This window comes from Grampus griseus (genome assembly GCF_964374135.1).
Source record: "Grampus griseus genome assembly, chromosome: 14".
In the NCBI taxonomy this organism is placed as follows: domain Eukaryota; kingdom Metazoa; phylum Chordata; class Mammalia; order Artiodactyla; family Delphinidae; genus Grampus; species Grampus griseus.
This window is the reverse complement of record NC_139008.1, coordinates 35,728,090-35,741,756: the sequence shown is the minus strand read 5'-3', so window position 1 is coordinate 35,741,756 and position 13,667 is coordinate 35,728,090. Positions and strand designations below refer to the sequence as shown.

The 13,667-nt window shown below is 58.4% G+C and overlaps 1 protein-coding gene across 1 annotated transcript; it reads right to left on the bottom strand.

The window, feature by feature from the left end:
* Positions 1 to 872: 872 nt before the first annotated feature.
* TFAP4 (transcription factor AP-4) lies at positions 873 to 12,649 on the bottom strand. The gene is made up of 7 exons (XM_082670957.1): positions 12,460 to 12,649; positions 4,980 to 5,145; positions 4,771 to 4,869; positions 4,192 to 4,362; positions 3,448 to 3,588; positions 2,650 to 2,805; positions 873 to 1,836 (listed from the first exon to the last, which is right to left on the bottom strand). Exons 1-7 carry the CDS (start codon positions 12,546 to 12,548, stop codon positions 1,642 to 1,644), a joined length of 1,017 nt encoding a protein of 338 aa, XP_082527083.1. The 5' UTR covers positions 12,549 to 12,649; the 3' UTR covers positions 873 to 1,641.
* Between the last annotated feature and the right edge of the window lie 1,018 nt (positions 12,650 to 13,667).

Sequence of the window (13,667 nt, the reverse complement as noted above, 5' to 3'; positions counted from 1 at the left end):
GTATTAAAAGTTCTAAAAAAAAAAAAAATGCAGGCTCCTGCCTGCCTTTCTATTCAACAAATTCCTGTCTGGAGGCATTCATTGTGGGGTGAGATGTGAATCAGCTATTCTTCCTCTCTGGCCTCAGTCCCCACGTACCTGTCATGTACCTGAGGAAAAGCAGGTCAAGAGGGACACATTATAAAGCAATCTCTGGTCATGGAGGATTAAGGAATTTAAAGGACCACCTCCTTACCAATTAAGATGTAATGTCCTTGTGCCATTATGATTCTCAACTTTCAGAAGAGAAAACTGAGTCTCAAAGATCAAGTGGTTTGCCCAAGGTGGATCTGATCACCAGCAGACCAACCCCAGGACCTGAGCTCTTAAACACCACACCATAAGGGAGTGCTCACTTCTCTTCTGTAGATGAGGATACTGAAGTTCCAAGAGGTTACACAAGGTGAGGAAGTTGCAAAGCCTAGGGATCAATCAGGACCACTGAGCATCTTGTGTCCTTTCTCTAGGAGACAGGAACCTATGGCTTGGTTGTTCATTCTCTCCTTGCCTCCCACCAAGGAGGAGTTGGGAGCCACTCACCTCAGCCCCAACACCATCTCCCATCTTTGCAGAATCCCCAGAGTAAACCCAGGGAATCTAAGGACGCCAATTTCTCATCATAACACCACACATAAGTTGGGGGAGTCATCACACTCACCCACATCCAATCCCCTCCAGTGGCCCCAGAGAACACCCCCTACGCTACCCCAGGAAGCCTTCGCCAGCTCCTCATGACAGCACACATCCAGGAGACACAGAATCTAAAAAACAAAGTACAAACTTTATTTTGTTTCTTTATAAAGGCACAGTGGCCTCTTGGTTTTTTCCCCCCACTTTCTTAACAAAATATAATAGCTTCTCCTTGAACACAAAGACCTCAAAATTGTAAAAAAAAAAAACAAAAACAAAAACAAAAACAAAACTAAAACCAAAAAAGAACCAACAACAAACAAAACAAAAAGAGAAAGACAAAGACTTTTTTGGGGTGGAAGATGGGAAACCTGGAGGGAGAGGTGGGGGCCGGACAGTGGTGGAGAGTGGCGATTCCTAGTGCTGAGACAGGGAGGGGAGGGAAGAAGGGCAGCAGCAAACCCCAACCGAGAAGCAACGGAGACCCCCGGACCCCGAGAGCCCCGACCCAGCCAGACCCCCAACCCGTGTAAGTGCTTAAAGGAGAAAGAACACCAAAAAGAGGAGGGAAGGGGGAATTAAAAACTGACGGTCATAGGGCTGGCTCTGGGGAGGGCAGAAATACCTTGGGGTTTTGTTTGATTTTCCCTGTTCTTAAAAACATGTTTCAATGAAAAAATGCTTTTTGGCGAGAGAGGCCAGGCACCTCCATGTCCGCTTCCCCAGCCTCCGGGGCCGAGGCCCAGCCCCAGGTGTCCCGGTGCTGCCACGCGCTCCTGCCGCCCCAGCCCCGGACCTCGGGTTGGGTGGCTTCACTCAAAGGTCGATTTACAGTATTGAAAAAGAGGTCATAAAAGAGACCCAAATGATGCCGTAATTTTGTAAAAATTCCTCACTCGTTCACCCTCATGTCTCCCAGTTGCTGCCCCGCCCCCTCCAGCCCCCAGAAGGGAGAGGAGGGCTGGGGGGTGGTCAGGGAAGACCCCCGTTCCCCACTGGCTCCTCCCGGCTCTGGTCCATGGCGTCGCTGTCCGAGGCCTCCGAATCGGAGGCGGTGTCGGAGGCGTGGGCCTCGGGGCAGTTGCGGACCGGCTTCACGATGACAGCTCGACGCTGCTCCTCCTCCTGCTCCTGCCTTTCCTGGGTGCCCTCGATGTGCTGAATCGCCTGGCGGAGAAGCTGCCATGAGGATGGCGGGGCCATGTGGACAGCCACCATCTCCCCCACCACCCACCCCACCCCCAGAAAGGTCCAGAAGCAAGCCTGGCAAAGCAGGGGCAGCCTGCCAGAGTCAGGAGAAACAAACTTCAGAAGCCCTCTGCTGAGCTGAAAAAGACTTGGAGGGGAGACAGTGCCCAGCTGCGTGAAGCCACAAGCTTCTTACGCTCACTTATATATTTCAAAGCCTGCCTGTTGGCTTATGGAAGGTCTCTGCTATAAATTTTATTATTCAATTTTTCGGGTTTACGTGCAACTCAAGTTCCAGGGGTTGATGGCCTTTATTCTGTTTGGGCGTTTTGGATTAATTGTTTCTTTGCAATGTTGTTGGGCCTCCCAAGAGGTCTCTGCCCCAGGCTGGGCACAATAGTGACTTCAGGTTCGACCTTCAGAGCTGACAGTGAAGCCAGGCTTCACTGCCACCCAACCGGTCACTGCCCCCTCCACCCCCATCCCAGGTCCTGGACCAACCCAAGAGCTGGATGCAGGAACTCTGAAAGCAGGAGCTCCGGGAACAAAGGACCCCCCTCAGCAAATGCCACGTGGAGAGAAGGAATGGGGTCTTCCGGGCCATCCAGTCCCCCCTCTCTGCCCCTCACCCCAGATGCAGAGATGGAGACCCATCTGGCTTCCAGACTTCCTCCCCACAAAGCTCAAGCTCTGTCTCAATCCCCGCCAGTCGCCCACTTTCTTATCTCCCCACAAAGGGCCCATTCCCAGAGGACGACCCCCCATGCGTTGCCCCCTCCCCAAGCCAGGTACCTGCACAATGGTGTCCAGATTTTGCCGGGATGTTGAAACAGAGTTGATGACCGAGGAGGGGCCCATGGTGACGACATTGATGTGGTGGGAGGGAGGGGGCGCTGGCGCCGGCACGATCACCGTGGGGTGGTGGGTAGGGGCTGGAGTGGGCAGAAGCTGCAAGACAGAGGCCCTCAGTCTTTCTACGAAGGTTCTGGGAGCTGCCCCTTCCCTTCTGTCCGCCACAGAGGGTGTGGGACGGCCCTCCAAAACCATCTCCCTCTGCCCACTTCCTGGAGAGCCTCCACCGATCACCCCAGCCCATCAGCCTCCTTCACTCGCTGGGGGCTGTCCAGTTTGTGACCCCTCCCACCCCTCTTATTTTAAGAATGAAGAAAACGTGGCCTGGAGAGGGGCTTTAGGCTGTCTAAGACTGCATGGCCCTTCCCTCTCCAGAGCCAAGCCAGCACTTCACATCTAACAAATACAGTGGTGGTCGGGAGTTCAGACTGAATTTAGATGGCCAGGGTCCAAATCCTTGCCCCAAACTGCTGAGGATACTGGGTGTGTTACTGAACTTTTCTGTGCCTCCAGTTCCTTATCAGTAAATAGGAGTAATAACAGCTCAGGCCTCAAAGGGCTACAACAAGGATTCAATGGAATAATGTATGCAAGACACCTGGAAGCCAGGAACATCTGCATTACCATGATTTAGGCCCGGGGTCCACCCTCCTAGACACCCAGAGGCACCAACATTGAGTCTGAGAGCCCTGGCCCAGGCCCAGGCCCAAACTGCCCCTCCAGGCACCTCCTGCTCACCTGGGTCCGCAGGTGCTGCTGTTCCCGCTCCAGCTTCTCCTGGTGCAGCAGCCGCACCTGCTCCTGCTGCTGTTGCAGCTGCACCTGCTGTGCGATCACCTTGAGCTTTTCCGGGTACATGTGGGCCTCCAGCGAGCGCACCTGAGGGTGGAATGGCAGGCTCAGGGGTAGGACCCAGGCCACACCCTGGCGCCTCCCCCAGCTCGGGGCCCACAGACTGCTGAGGTTGGCCTCCCTGCCACCCTCGGGGTGGAGACCAAAGTCCTGACCGTAGCCAGCCAGGCCTGCCCTGACTCTGCTCCCCTCCCGTGCAGCCCCCCTCATGCCATGCTCCCTCCCTGCCTGCCTCCAGCCCCAGGCCTTTGCCCATGCTGTTCTCTCTGCCTGGAGCACCCTTCTCCCCTCTCTGCCTGGTCAGCGGTGAGACTCGCCCTCCCACCCTCGGCTCAGGTCACTTCCACAGAGAAGTTATGGGGCGGCCCATCTGGAACCAGACCAGGTCCCCCTCCTGATGCCCACCCATCCGGTGTGGCCTTTATCACAGCTGCATAATTACGATGTGAGAGCCATTGACTCATCTCTCCCCAGGCAGACGGTGACCCCCAAGGACTGGGACCTGTCTGGTTTGCTCCCCACTGGACACCCCTCTCCTAGGCCTGGCACAAAGCAGGAGCTCCCGTAAATAACAGGAGAAAAGGAAGAGAGCTGGACAGCATCCCCCACCTGCCCACCCACCTGCCTCACCTGCTCCTCCAGCATCATGCGCACCGAGCGCTCCTTGTCCAGCTGCTGCCGCAGCTCGATCATCTCCCGCCGCAGGTCCTCCGCCTTCTCATCTTCCCAGATGTCTGGCGAGCCGATGCCCTCGTCCTTGTCCTCTGCCCGCCGCCGCTTGGGGGATGAGCCGCTCAGCTCCTGAGGACCCCAAGGGGTCGGTGAGTGTGCTGTGACACTGCATACACCACCACCACCACCACCACCACCGGGAGTGGGGGTGGGAAGCTCCATCACAGCCCCCCAAAGCTGTCAAACCCAGGTGCACCGGCACTGGGGAGCCCCAGTGTGCAAATCCACCAGACAGCCAAGGCTGGGAAAGGAGGCAAAATGCACTTGCTTCCCAAAAGTCACCCAGTTCCTTCCAGAGCCCACTCCACTGCACTTGACCCTGGCTAAATCAGGGCCTGGGCAGGAACGCAAGTGCCAGAAGTAGGCAGGTCAGTGGGGAAGAAGGGACCCACAGCCACATCACAGTCCCAAGCCAGTGGTTGGGCCCGGACACACCCATGTCAGTGAGAGGGAGCCAGGAGGAGGGCAGGGCGCTACCTGGATAAAGCGCTTGAGCTGTGTGTTCTGCTGCAGAAGCCTGGTCTTCTCCTGCTCCAGGGAGAAGATGTATTCCGCCGTTTGCTGGAGAATGGCTGCCTGAGGGCAGGAGGGACAGACAAATCAGGGAACCTGGCTGACAGTGTTTTCCGAATCTCCCTGCTCCAGCCCACCACCTCCTCCAGGAAGTCCTCCTGGCACTTGCCCACCTTGCTGAGCTTCTCTCCATCTGTGTGGGGGATGAGGGTCTTGAGGGACTGGAACCCCGCGTTGATGCTCTGCATGCGCCTCCGCTCGTTGCTGTTAGCAATCTCCCGCCGAATCCGCCGCTCCTGGTCCCGCTGAGTCTCAGGGGTCAATGGAATGTTGGCAAGGCTGCGGGGAGGACAGGGCCAGGCTCAGGCTGGGCGCCCTCCATGCCCTGCCCCCAGTGGCCCCTGCCTTTACAATTCATCTCCAGAGGGGCCTAAGTGTAACAGGCATCCCTCCCACTACAGAAGATACCAGCTCTGTCTGATGCTTACACCCCCAGTAGATCGGGGGCTGATGGAGTAGCGTGCTCTGGGATGCCTGGGTGTCAAAATAAGCATGCAGACCCCAGGTCCCAAGCCCAGTGTCTGGCCAGCAGGTCTGAGTGGGGCCCAGAAACCCACATGGCTAAGAATCCCTGTGATTCTGATACAGGTGGCCTCAGGTGATAATCAGAGACACCTGCTCTTGGGACACCTCTGAGCTCCTTGCTATGCACCTAGACCCCCTCCTTCAAGGTCGCAGGCTTGAGGACTGAGGGAGATGTCCCTCCTCCCTTCCCACCCCCACAGCCACAAGCTACTACGTAAGCCCCCAGCCTGGACCCAGACCCTGAGCTAAGGCTTCAAAGACAAGACAGGTACCACTCACTCCAGGAAGAGGACCCGGCCAACCTCCCCTGGGGACAGTTCTCCCTGAAGCCCACCCATCCCAAAAGGCAAGCCCACCCTGTGCCAGAGAATCGAGGCTCCCAGCATGCAGTAGGCGATGTTATTGCATATTATGTGATTGCATCTTGCAGGAGCGGCAGCCAGTGGGGTGAGAGAGAAGGCAGCGAGCGGTAGGGGGCGAGGCTGCCTGCCGAGAGGCATTGGCAGGAGGCAGAGATGGCAGCAGGGCCTGTGGGCCTAACGCCACTGCTCCCGAGAGGTGGGCCTGTGTGTGGCCTGGAGGAGGCATGCTCCCCTTCCAGGCCCTCTCCTGCAACTCCCCCGCCCCTGAACTGATGGCTTCCAGATGCTGGGCTCCCAGAAGAGGCCACCAGCCCCACCCAAAGCCACAGCCCTGGCTTCTTCCTGAGGGGCCCTCCTGGGGTGACCTGGTCCAGGCCTGGGCCAAGAGAGCTCACACCTCTGGGTCTAGGAGAATGGGGAAAGGATTCTGGGCAGCCTTGTTCCATTGGTGGGGGAGCCTGGGCTCAAAGAGGTAGGTGCCCAGGCCCCCATGCCCATCCCTAGGCAAAAAGGAGTTTGCTTGGAAACCTAGGAGAGGAGCACATCTGTAACAGCTAGATACAACCAAGGCCTTGCTGGCCCCCCGGCCTGCCCCACCTGTGCCCCCTCAGCTCCCTGAGGGACCCTAAACTCGCTCTTGCCCCCTCCTGGGTCTCTGCCTCCTCTCCCCACAGAGAGGGTGGTCAGCTGGGGGTGGGCTGGGAGCAGGGTCCACATGAGCCGCTGCTGGGTGTCTGAAGCCCTGTCCTCCACCAGCACCCCCAGCATCTCCCTGGGACCCTCCCCAAGATACAGTTCCCTCACAGCACTGGAAAGGTGGCCGACGACCCCTATTTACAAATGAGACTTAGGGCTCAGAGTGGGAGGAACACAATTTTAGGGTCAGACAGCTGGGCATCTGGCTCCCCCACTTCTGGGCCAGGGGCACCTCCCTTCTGTCAGTTTCCCTGCCCCTACAGTGGGGGTGATGGTGAAAAGGGGAGGATGCAGGTCAGAGATCTGATACACAGTGGCTTGCCTACCCCTTTGCAGGCGGGGTGGGGTGGGGGTGGGGGGGGTGGGGGTGGATCAGAACTGAGTCCAGGCTCCTGGGTCTGGCAGTGCCCTCCAGACCCTCTGCGGCAGGTGGATTAAAGACATGGGGAGGGGGGACTTCCCTCGTGGTCCAGTGGTTGAGACTCTGCACTTCCACTGCACGGGGCACGGGTTTGATCCCTGGTCGGGGAACTAGGATCCCACATGCCACACAGCACAGCCAAAAAAAAAAAAAAAAAAACTGTAAAGACACAGGGAGAAATATCCTTAGGAAGCCAAGCCACTGAGTGACTGAGATCTGTCTGGGAGCTTCCCCATCCCTGCCCTGGGGAGATACAGGGAGAGACCGCCCCACCCCCCCACTTATCCCACCCCTGGGTACTCCCTGGTGATGCCCACAGGCCAGAGCTGACCAGAGTGGTAAGGGGTCAAAAAGGAGACCCACTTCCAGCCCTGGGTCACCCTGAGTGCTGGCCCTTCCAGAAGGCCCACCTGGAGACCCTAGCAATAGAGTTACTGTTTTAACCTGGTGGTCTCGTGGTTAGGACATGGCACTTTCATTTGGTGGGCTGGGGTTCAATCCCTGGTTGGGGAACTAATATCCTACAAGCCAAGGGACATGGCCAAAAGAATAAAACAAAATAAAATATAAAAAAGTCTTGAGTTCTTAACGTAATGTGCTAAGGACTCACTTTGCTGGAATTTTCTCACTGAACCATCTCAATCTTCCTCTGAGTTAAGCGGCCTTATGGCATGAGGACACTGACGCTTGGGAAAGGAACAGCTACAGTAAGCGCTGGGGCTGGGACTTGAACCCTGATCCCAGAGCCCTGCTCTTACCCACAGGGCAGAGTGGGCTCTGCACCATCCCTCAGAGCCGGACACCCCGAGAGACAGGTGACAGTCACCCCGGTAGAAAGGATTGAGCATGGGTGTGCACTGCCATCAGGTTAGCTCTTACTATCACTCACAGAACTTTTTATATTTTTCCCTGTCTGACTACCATGGACACCCAGTTGGGTGGCTGCGTGGCAATGAGGAATCTAGGGTTTGGGGAGGGGAAGTCACATGTCCAAGGTCAGGCAGCCACACCAGGGCACCACAGGCACCTGCAGGAGCCAAAACGAATGCTCTCCTCTGCCACCCAGGGGTGGCACCCTCTACTGAGGGTTCACACATAACCCTGCTTCCCAGAGCCCTGTGTGTGGCCTCAAGAGGCAGCGCCCTGGCCCTCCTGACAAATGGTGGGACAGGACGAGGCCCAGAAGTGAAGTGACTTGCCCAAGATCACACCATGAGAGCGGGCATAGCAGGGTACAGCTGCAACGCACCTCCTGCACTTCCCAGCCCCCAAGTCCCACCAACTCCCCAGGCTGAAGCCAGAACTCAACACCCACTGCCCCCCACCACTGCCGCAGCCCCACCAGCCAGCTCATCTGCCCATGAAACCTCAGCCCAGGGAAGCCAACGTTCAGCCCCTCCCTTCTCTCCAGGATGCCCACGAGCTTGGGAGACACCAAAGGAGACCACAGGGCCCCAGGCCTGAAGGCCCCAGCCCAGAAGTTCCCAGAAGGAAGGGGCCTGGCGTCCAGGCAGGGAGAAAGGGCCTCCTCATCCTAGCTCTTCCGAATGTTCTATCCTGTCCGCTTTACCACCAAGTCCATCAGCCCAGCCTCCTGGTTCAGGAACCAGCTGCTGGTTAACCTAGGACAGACTTAAGTCCCAGAAAACAGACTTCACCCCAAAGCCACAGTTCCTCATAGGGACTTAGGCTGCCACCAAGGCCAACTCACCTAAATAGCCCTGGAAGTTTCTTTAATAGAATGCAGACTAACCAGGGGTTCTGATGAGTGGAATCATGGCCATCCAGGGGTTCCTATACAGGATGGCTAATTACCATTTCTAGCTGCTACTCTACTAGATAAAGTGGATTTTTCTGCAAACGCCTGGAAGTTTCTTACATTTCTTTCTGAGTTTTGCAGAAGTAAACATGATTTACAGTAATTGTAAGGTCCTCCACCTCCTTCACATCAACTTCAGACCCACCCAGGTGAGCAGTGAGGCCTGGTCCACAGATGCTCTCTCTTACTTGTCTCCCTCCCTGAGAGCCTCAGCAAGCCAGTCTCCTGGGGCTGGGCAGCCAATGGCCAAGGAACTGTTTGCATACCAGCCTCCAGTGCCAAGACCACAGCTGCCACCCCCTCTACCTGGGTGCCCCCAAGACATCCCCCGGAATAATGCCCACATCCCAACCAGAGGCTCAAGGGCAGGAAGCCGGCTCTTCAATTCTAGATCCAGATCTGTACCTGTTCCTCCTGCCTAGCCCAAGGGCAAACTGGTATCCCCTAATCCCCACACACCCCTGCCCAGCTCCAGCCTCAAATTAGCCACTGAGAACTCTCATTTCACACTGCCCCGAAGTCACTCACACACCCACCACTCAATGTCTACACAGTCAGAGATGGGAAAACCTACACAGGGTTTCTCCCATACCCCAAAAGGAAGACAGGAGGAAGACGACCCTCTCATCAAGGATGCCCAAGGCCCCCATCCTTCTCTCTGCAGCAGGTACTGAAGCAGCCCAGGGCCCTCGCCCATCCCCACTGCTTCTATCCATACACCCTGCCCTCAGTCCCAGAACAAACCACGTCCAGGTTGTTCCCATCAGAAACACCCCCTTCCCACAGCTTCTCCAGCCCCTCAGAGGGAGCCCTGCACTGGGTTCAAGTGGAAACTCCAGCCCTGCCACTTACTAGCTGTGGAACCCCAAGCTTAGCCACTTAGTCTCTCAAAGCCTCAGTTTACCCATCTATAAAACAGGGGAATACTGCCTTACTTCATAGGGTCGTGGTGAAGTTTAAAAGAAATGGAGGGAAAAAAATAAGGGAGACAGACTGAGGATAACAGGATGCCTTGTTTTTTCAGAGTTTGTACCCAGGATCCCAGGAGAACCCATGGCTCTAAGGAAACTGACTTGTCCTGTAGCACCATGAGACTTCCAGCTCTTAGAACAGGAGCAAGTTCTCGTTCATTGTGGTGTCCTCAATCCCAGCACGAAGTAGTTTCCTCGTAAATACCAGATCAGGGACCCAACACACTCCAAAGTCCCTAATTGTTCTCTAACTCCTTCTGAGGAGAGATGGTCTCTTTCCCCCCTATGGCAGGCAGTAGGTAAACTCTTTAACACCACCATGCTCCTGCTTCTAAGAATCTGAGTGCCACTTAATAGCTACCAGGCACTTTCCACACACATGGCCAAACTTCACAGGTGCTCCATTTTACGGGAGGCTGAGAGCAGTTAGGCAACATGTCCAAAACCACACAGCTTATGTGCGTGCCGCTGTCGGGTACGGCCTCCCGCTGTATGGTACTGTCCCCTCGGGGAGACTGAGGAGAGAAGCAGGGAGCCCTGCTAGTCACTGAGGGATGAAGCAAAGTCCACCAGCCTGAGAAGCGAGTATATCCGGCCAGAAGGCCCCACCCAACCCACACTCAATCCTACCTCACCAGGCAGCTCCTCCTGAAAATGAAAAAACCCAGAGGCCCCAAATGCACACCCAGTGCATGGGCTGACAACTGTCTCACAGCTGGACAAGCTGAGTAGTCCCCGTGCCCAACCCTGGGGCACTTGGTCCCTAAGGGACTGCTGGACTCCTCTGAAGGAGGGCTTGGAAGAGGAACAGGTCAAGCTGGAGTCCTAGGGGGCCGAGAGAGAACGCGGCCAAGGCCCAGGCCTGGCAACCAGAGGGTCCTATGGTACCAAGCCTGCCTGGGATCAGGCCCAGAACGTCCACTCCAGCATCTGGGGCAGCTGAACCCACCTCCTTACTGCCCAGGCACCCTCTGAGCAATCAGCAGCTCAGGGTAAGAGCAGGGCTCTGGGATCAGAGTTCAAGTCCCGGCCCCACCACTTGCCCTACCTGTTCCTTCCCAAACCTATCCTCCACCCACACAGAAATCATAAAGCCACTTTACTCAGGGGAAGATTGTGACAATTCAGTGAGAAAAATCTCGCAAAACGAATCCCTACAATGCATTATGTGCTCCAGAATTTTTTTTTCTTTCCACTTATTACAGCTAAGCCCTCCAGGTGGTCTTTAGGGAAGGGCCAACACTCAGGGTGGTGCTGCTGACTGCCCACCACCTTGAACTTAAGAGTAGTTAAGGTGGGAGCCCTGGTGTGTGCGGGAGGCGGGGGTGGATGGGGGGTGTTGGGGGTGTATACGTGTGCAGCAACCTTCCCCCAACCTGGTTTCTGCAGCCCCTGGTGTCGACCAGCCTGGGCCACACCGCCTGCGGCTCCTCCTCCCTCAATCCCCGCCTTGCCTGCCCAGGACCGCAGAGCACGTGGCCCCAGCCCTGGGGAGCCATTTCGCTCCTAAAGTAGCACGGCAGGAAAAGGGCCACAGGTCCCAAACTTGGACCCGCAGAGAACAACCCACGCAGTATCGCCGTCCCGCAGGTTGTGTTCAATATGCAGATGCCCAGGCCCTTCTAGCGATCGGAATTGCGGGCGTGTGCATTTTAACAACTGTTCAGGGCGATTCCGCTAACCCATAACTCTTCGGTAAAGGGTATATCTGGAGCAACCCGGGCCAAACTAAGAAAGTGCCTCCTGAGGAAGGCTACGGATCTCGGACCACCCATCTACCCACCCACCCAGCCTAACGGGCAACCGGACGCTTTCGGTTTATGGCTGGGGGGAGGGGCACGAGATCAGAAAGTTTGCAGCGGAGACCCACGTGCGGCGGGCAGCGGCCTGGTGAGGCTAGGGGCGACCTCTGATGCCCCTCCCCCCAAAAGCCCCGCACCCGGCCTGCCTCGCCCACCCCGCCCGCGGGGTCAGAGCTTTGTGCGGGTAAAGCGTGGCCCAGGCACGCCTACAACTCCCACAATGCCGCACCGACGCGGCACGGAGAACTACTGCTCCCGCGAGGCGGCGCGCTGAGGTCCGCCTACTCCAAGAGGGCTGCAGAGTCACGTCCAGGCCTCGCTAGTAAACAGCGCCCGGGCGCGGGCGGCAAGCTAGCGAGTGGCCGCCAACGTGCCCGGGTCCACGGCGCTCCCGGAGGGCCGCGCCGGCCCCTCGGGTCCCGCCCATTCCCGCACCCCGACTCCAGCACGCCCCCCCGACCCCGCTGCAGCCGCTCCCTGCAAACACTCACACCACCCGGCTCCCCGCCCGCCCCCCCCCCGCGCTTGGAGCCGCGGCTTAGCTGCATTGTAGCCGTCCGCGCCGCGGCCCCACGCGCGCCCCCGGCCCCCCAGACCCCCTTGCAGGGGGCGCCCAGAGAGAGCGATGAAGGAGGGAGAGGAAGGAAGCCGCCGCAGGAGGGGGGAGGAGGAAGCGAGGGGGGGGAAGCCACCAGCACCAAGCATGGCCGGGACTGCTGCAGAACCACGTGGGTCTGTTTGCAATTTACAAACGTCGCGACTCGCCCGCCTGCAGCGGACAAAAGTGACCGGGGCCGCTGGGGGCCCCCACGTTCAGAGGGAGGAGGGTCCCCGAGCGGCCCGAGCCTGGCGCGCAGGGCTGCAGCCACCCCCGCGGCTAAGAAAGGCGAGAGGGTCCGCGGCGCGGGCCATGCGTGCGCACACGCGCGCCTGCCGAGGCGGACTAGCCGGGGGCTGCAATCGTGGGAAGGGGGTGAGGGGGAGGAGGAGTACACACCTACAGAGCCCTCCTATCACTTCTTTCTCTGTTTTCCTGAAATGTTGCAAAGAGGGCACCTTCTGAGTGGGCACCATGAAATACTCCATAGCGATCGGCCCCCCTCCTCTGCACGAGCCAGGTCCCGCGGTCCGCCGGAGAATACAAGATGGAAATCCGAATCAAAGGGCAGCGCCGGACGGAGGTGCAGAATCGGCCGGTCCCAGATGCTGGCTGCGGCGGCGGCGAGGGGAGGGAGGCGGGCGGGAGGGGCGGGAGGGAGGTCTCTCCGGCCTGCCTCCCCGGGCGTGTGTATGTGTGTGTGTGTGTGTGTGTGTGTGTGTGTGTGTGTGTGTGTGTGTGTTTGCAGCTGATCAGATGTCTGTTTCAAGGCGGGAAACAGCTGGTGAAAACTCAGCACTCCCCCGGCCTCCTTCCGCGGAGTAAGGAATTGCATGTAAACAAAGGACTATTTGCAGCGCCCCCCAGGGCGGCGCGAGGCCCGGGCGAGAGGGGCGCTGGCCCCCGGGGGCGAGTGGTAGCCAGGGTCTGCGCGCCACCCCACGAGTTCCGGGTGCGGGGGCCGCGGGCGGGCTTGAAGGGCGCGGCGTGAATGGAGCGAGCTGCGGCCGAGCTACATGCGCCACTATGGGTGATGAGGTCCATCAGCTGACAGGTTGGCAAGCGTAGCAAAAAAAAAAAAAAAAAAGCCAGCCACAGCGAGGAAACCCAGTCCGCGCGCCCGGGGTCCGGCGGGGACTGCTCCGTGCAGGGTCTGCGCGCTTGGCGGCCGTCGGGGGGCGGGGGTGCGCAGCTGGGCCCGGCGAAGGCGAAGGCGGCCTGAGGTGCTGCTCCGGGCTTTTTTCTTCTTCGGTTGCAACTGCACAGAGAGGAGCTGCTCTGGCGCGCTCCCTCCGAGCCCAGGGCCCCCTGGAAACTTGCGTCATAGCCACCACTTCCCACATGTAACTTGGGGCCGACTTCAGAGGCCGGCCAGCCCCCTCCCTCACTCGCTCCCTGCCTAGCTGCCCGCCACTGCCCGCCCAGCCTGGGTTCCGGAGCCTGGGAATCCCGGAGCCGGGGAGGGGAGGGCAAAGGGGGGCGCGCCGGGCGCCTCGGATCCCAGGGCTGCCTTAGGAAGCAGGGGCCCCAGCGGGGAGGGAAGGGTGGAGGCGGGCCAGGACAGCAGCGGCCCCGGAGGCGGGCTGCCAGCGCGGCTGGGAGGTTTG